We start from the raw sequence: 5,944 nt of genomic DNA, 5'->3' as shown, positions 1-5,944 counted from the left end.
AGGCTGCAGTGCACTGAGGTGTGACTGTGTCACTGTACTCTAGTCTGGGCAATAGAGCAAGACTTTGTCAAAAAAAATTTTTTTAAAAAAATTCAAGTATTTAGCACTTCTCCAAAAGTGTCAGAGAACATTTCTGCCAGGATGAGCCCCTCTTTTCACCTTTGGCCAGAATTTCTTGGATGAATGCAGACTGGAATTCTCAGCTAATAGACTGTGACTTCGTACTTTACTTGCTCCACAAAATCAATGTAAATACATGCAGGATTTCCACTCATGAAAATGAAAAAACAAAATCAAAGCTCTGTGGTTGAATTCATCCTTCTGGGCTTTTCTAACTTTCCTGAACTCCAGGAGCAGATCTTTGGGATTTTCTTGGTCATTTATGTGGTAACGCTGGTGGGAAATGCCATCATCATAGTCATCATTTTCCTGGACCAGAGTCTTCACATTCCCATGTACCTGTTTCTCCTGAACTTGTCTGTGGTGGACCTAAGTTTCAGTGCAGTCATCATGCCTGAAATGCTGGTGGTCCTCTCCACTGAGAAAACGACGATATCTTTTGTGGGTTGCTTTGTACAGATGTATTTCATTCTATTTTTTGGTGGGACTGAATGTTTTCTCCTAGGGACAATGGCTTATGACCGATTTGCTGCAATTTGCCATCCTCTGAACTACCCAATGATTATGAATAAAGGGGCTTTTATAAAATTAGTTATGTTTTCATGGGCTTTAGGTTTTATGTTAGGTAGAGTGCAAACATCGTGGGTGTCAAGCTTTCCCTTTTGTGGTCCCAATGAAATTAATCATATATCTTGTGAAACCCCAGCAGTGTTAGAACTTGTATGTGCAGACATCTTCTTGTTTGAAATCTATGCCTTCACAGGCACCATTTTAATTATTTTGGTTCCTTTCTTGCTGATACTCATGTCTTACATTCGAATACTTTTTGCCATCCTGAAGATGTCATCAACGACTGGGAGACAAAAAGCCTTTTCCACATGCGCCTCTCATCTCACCTCTGTGACCCTCTTCTATGGCACAGCCAGTATGACTTATTTGCAACCCAAATCTGGCTACTCACCCGAAACCAAGAAACTGATGTCACTGTCTTACTCACTGCTCACACCTCTGCTGAATCCGCTGATCTACAGCTTTCGAAACAAAGAGATGAAAAGGGCTTTGATGAAATTATTGCAAAGAAGAGTGGTTTTGACCAGGCATGGTGACTCATGCCTGTGATCACAGCACTTTGGGAGGCTGAGGGGAGAGGATTGCCTGAGCTCAGGGATTCGAGACCAGCCTGAGCAACATGGCAAGACCTTGTCTCTACAATAAATAAATAAATAAACTAGCTGGGCTTGGTAGTGTGCGCCTGTAGTTCCAGCTATTGGAAGGTTGAGGTGGAAGGATTTCCTGAGTCCAGCAGGTCTAGGCTGCGGTGGCTGTGAGCGTGCCACTGCACTTTAGCCTGGGCAACAGAGTAAAACTCCAAATTCAAAAAAAAAAAAAAAAAAAAAAAGAAGAAGAGTGGTTTTACACACAATCTGACTGTGTTGAGAAACCATGTAATATTTGGTCACTCCCTAGCTAAACTATATTTAAATTTATTTAATAGTGAAAACAGTTTGCATTTCCTGGTGTGACTGTGCTTAATTTGTTGAGTTCTTCAAGGCTGATCATATATCAGGGGCATCTTTATATGCTAATCTTTTCATTTTTCATGGATGCATAATATTCCTTAATATGGGATATAATTAATTTCTTCAACAATTTGTTTCATGTGGCCCTACTAGTAGTTTTTTTTTTTTTTGGTTATAATAAAAAATACTATTCTATAGCATAGCTTTCACAAAGTGGGCTTAGTGGGTCAAAACAAATGTGAGTTGGCAAATTTTCATAGATATTACCAAATTATTTTTCTAAATGATTTGAACTATTTCAGATTGTCATAAAGACCCATTCTGCCCCAATGGTTGGGTTGAACTTCAAGCATCCTACAAATAAAGAGATGAGATTTTACTTTTGTAGTGAAAACTTTTTCATGAGACAGTAGAAAAGAGAAACTATTTATTGAGAGGTCCACAATGGCTCTATTGAGGGACCCAGGGAGATTATAATTCAAAATTAGATTCCATTTGGCTATCTTACAATATATCATCCATTGCTTTGAGTAGGAAATATCATTTGGCTCAGCCTGTAATCCCAGCACTTTGGGAGGCTGAGGCAAGTGGATTGCCTGAGCCCGTGAGTTCGAGACCAGCTCGGGCAACTTGGCGAAACATTGTCTCTACAATAAATTAAAAAATTAGCTGGGCATGGTAGCGCAGGCCTGTAGTTCTGGCCACTTGGAAGGCTGAGGTGGAAGGACCGCCTGAGCCCAGCAGGTCGATGCTGGGGTGGCCATGAGTGTGCCACTGCATTCCAACCTGGGTGATGGAGTGAGACGCCAACTCAAAAAAAAAAAAAAAAGAAAGAAAACATCGTGATCATTTTTGAAGGTCATTTATAGTGTGGTGCTTTTCGCTTATAATGCATTGTTTTAAGAAACCTAATCAAATTTCTTTTGTGGGACAAAAATGCCCCCATACAAGCCAAACAATGTGTGATTGGGTTGTGTGTGCCTATTGTCTTTTATCCTTGAGTAATAACAACATCTGTGCTCATCTTTCTCAGAATTTTTGTTGCCAAAAAGATACTGAACTCTGTTGTAAAATGTCTTAAGAGGTTTATTCTGGCTAATATATGTGACAAGGACCAGGAGGATTCATCCTCAGGAGGTCCTGAGAATGTGTGCCTGGGGTAGTTGAAATGTACTTTGGTTACATACATTTTAGGGAGGCAGAAGTTACAAAACCATAAATCAATACATGTGAGATTTTCATTGGCTTGGCCTAGTAAAGATAAATACTTCCAAGTGGGGGATTGCAGGTTATAGGTGGACTCAAAGATTTCTTGACTGGCAGTTTGAAGTTCCTATCAAAGGAATTTTGGAATTGGTCCCTGAGACAGCTTTGCAGATCACATTATATTTTGATTTCCTTCTTTGTCTGTTGTGTTGCTATGTCAGAGTCAGACTGGAAAACAAACTACAATTTATAGAACAATTGGGTAATAAAATCCCATCTGGTGAGTCCTTATCATGTAAGATTCTCCAAGCATCTTAGTTAGGAATTTGGATGAGAGAATGAAAGCTCACTCTTTAGTTCTCACTTTGCAACACTGAAATGTAGCATTTCATTCTTGCTCCTATTGTACTATTGCTCCAAGAAATAGATATGGTTCTACTCATCGAATCTACATCAAAGGAGTGACTACTACCCTTCATTTCTGCTCCAGTGAAGGAAATAAAGAGGTAAGAAGACTCTCTTTTTCTCTTAAGCAATCATTCACTTGATGGAAAAAAATCTTCCCCCCCCTTCATATATACTGCCAAAAATGAGCATGAGCATGTAAATCTATTGGTATCCAAAGGAAAAAAAAAAGGAATTTCATCAACAGATGCTGAAACCTCATGGGTAATATCTGAATTTGTATAATATCATTTTCAGCAGAGCATCAAGCAACATCAGCAGATTCTTTAATTGATTCCTTTGTTTTTATATTCTGGAATTTCCTTCCACTCACTCTTAACCAATTAAGTAAGACTTATCTAAATCCAACAAATAAGCAAACAAGGGAAGTTAAATACAGAACTTGTTTGTTTTCAAATGAAAGTCGATTTTTATTTTATCATCAACAGCCATTCTTTAAACATGAATATGCATATGTAATATTCTACACACGCATCACAGTTTTTTAATGTTAGTTAATAAAGGTTAAACACACAACATGCATCCTTACAAAAAAAAGTCAAAATGCAAACTTAAAACTCTAAACAAAAGTCTTACTAGTTTAAAAAACATTTGTGATGGGTGCCATTTGTACAACACAGTTAATTTAAACATTTTCATTTTGGCTGCTTATGAAAAAAGTGGCAGTAGAAAATAAAGTAATTGAGAATTTTAAAATAACAGAACAGATAGTTTTACCATGCAAGGGAAGCAATACTAAATATTGCTTCAAAAAAACACACATTTGAAAATATTTACTTAAAGTCACTAAATTTTTCTCAATAGAGACGCCATTGCAATGCATAATTAGATGACTTAGATGGCCTGTTTGAAAGAACAAGATCCTTTCAGAGTGTAACTTTACTGATTCTGGCACAGAAAAAAAGTCTTAAGAGCAAGATTGGCTGGGCACAGTGGCTCAAGCCTGCAATCCCAGCACTTTGGGAGACCAAGGCGAGAAGATTGCCTGAGCTCAGGGGTTCAAGACCAGCCTGGGCAACTTGGTGAGACCTCGTCCCTACAATAAATGAAAAAATAAGCCAGGCGTGGTAGCATGTGCCTGTAGTTCCAGTCACTTGGAAGGTTGAGTCAGAAGGATCACCTGAGCCCAGCAGGTCGAGGCTGCAGTGGCCATGAGCATGCCACTGCACTCCAGTCTGGGCGACAGAGACTCTGACTCAAAAAAGAACAAGATTAAACAAGAGAGAAGATGAACTAAGGAAAGATAAAAGCACGAATAAATGAGATAGTAATTGCAATCACTAAAAAACTCCATTCTCAGTCATTGCAGAATGCTGTCTTCTGTCTACAGCAGGTAGTGCTTATTCCAGAACTGTCATTGAAGCATAGATTTAATTTGCTTGGAGGTAGTCTCATGATTCAAATGTTTTGTTATGTACCTGAGAGCATTTAGAAAACCTTCTACACTATTAGGAGGTTGGTCCTTATGAACTTTGATACAACCTTTCATATCTATTTTGGATGTTTTGGCAGATGCTCCCACTGGAACTACATGGTCATAGAGTATTATGGCACCCACCATTACTGTCAAGCAGAACGACGCTGTCTTTTCGTTTGTAAACCTGCTTCTGTATTCTGGTGTTTCCAGCATGACTGCATACACTAGCCATGGTGCTTAAACCTTCTGTGGTATTTTCTAATGGTAAATTTTATTCTCTGATACAAATTTTGTGGCATCACTTAAGATTTTCAGTACTGGAGTTGTCTCAGCATAATACAAATCAGTTTGCCAATTCATTATTTACTTCATTTTCTCCTGCTGGTACATTATTCATCTTCATACGACTCAAGGCTCTTCTATAATAGCTCAAGTCATGCTGTATGGCAGGATTTGTTATCTTGAGTTCATCAGACTGGAGTGTGAAATGAAGAATTTCTGCAAACTGCAAAAGCCTGCTCTCACTTCTTGATGCTGAGTGGGAGAATACGGGGTACTTGTTAAGGCTCCCCAAAGATCGCTTTATGCTGCTTCTAGCCTCTGAGAAAATTCATAAAATTTATGTATCTAATTTGCTTACTAGTGGAACAACTACACTCCACACTCTCTCCTGCAACTTCTCATCTGCTGGATGCTAGATTGCCTCTGGAATTTCATGGTCAGCTCCTCTGTTTGGTTGCAAGTACCTCAAGATGCCTTCTGCATCTTTGTGTGTGTGTGTGTGTGTGTGTGTGTGTGTGTGTGTGTGTGTGTTTAGCAAACATAATCTTTATTCATTTGTAGTTTGCTTAAAAGAGGAAAAACTACTTTAAGATGTTAAAATCAGACAGCATTTCTAGTGTGGGGCACAAAGAGAAAACAATAATTGAAAGAGGGCCACAAAAAAAGGCTAGTTGGAGTCTACTGTACTCAAGAAAGAGAAAAAGCCTCTGACATTCAAGTCAGCCTTGGTACTACTGACTTTTAACTGTTTAGACCTAATAAAAAGTTTTGATTTTTTTTTTCTCAGCAAAGCTTGGCAGAAATGCATGAATTTTGAGGGGATATATAATATTCAAATAAATAGTAAGTTAATTATATGAATGCTTAGATGCCATGTATTTGGGTTAGGTCAAAAGTTTTTCAAAAGTGTGCCTTTCATATAATTCTTTAAATA

At 38.4% G+C, this 5,944-nt stretch overlaps 1 protein-coding gene and 1 pseudogene across 1 annotated transcript; one reads left to right on the top strand and one right to left on the bottom strand.

Moving 5' to 3' along the window:
- The first annotated feature begins 279 nt into the window (after positions 1 to 279).
- LOC110595789 (olfactory receptor 10A6) lies at positions 280 to 1,239 on the top strand. The gene has a single exon (XM_021713285.1). The coding sequence runs from the start codon at positions 280 to 282 to the stop codon at positions 1,237 to 1,239; it is 960 nt and encodes a 319-aa protein (XP_021568960.1).
- A 3,426-nt stretch (positions 1,240 to 4,665) lies between these two features.
- On the bottom strand, positions 4,666 to 5,493 carry LOC103262406 (annotated as a pseudogene).
- Between the last annotated feature and the right edge of the window lie 451 nt (positions 5,494 to 5,944).

The sequence above is a fragment of the Carlito syrichta genome, unplaced genomic scaffold (assembly GCF_000164805.1).
Source record: "Carlito syrichta isolate Samal-C Ts95f unplaced genomic scaffold, Tarsius_syrichta-2.0.1 Scaffold92603, whole genome shotgun sequence".
Lineage (NCBI taxonomy): Eukaryota > Metazoa > Chordata > Mammalia > Primates > Tarsiidae > Carlito > Carlito syrichta.
The sequence above is the reverse complement of the archived record's forward strand: the minus strand, read 5'-3'. Positions and strand labels throughout refer to the sequence as shown.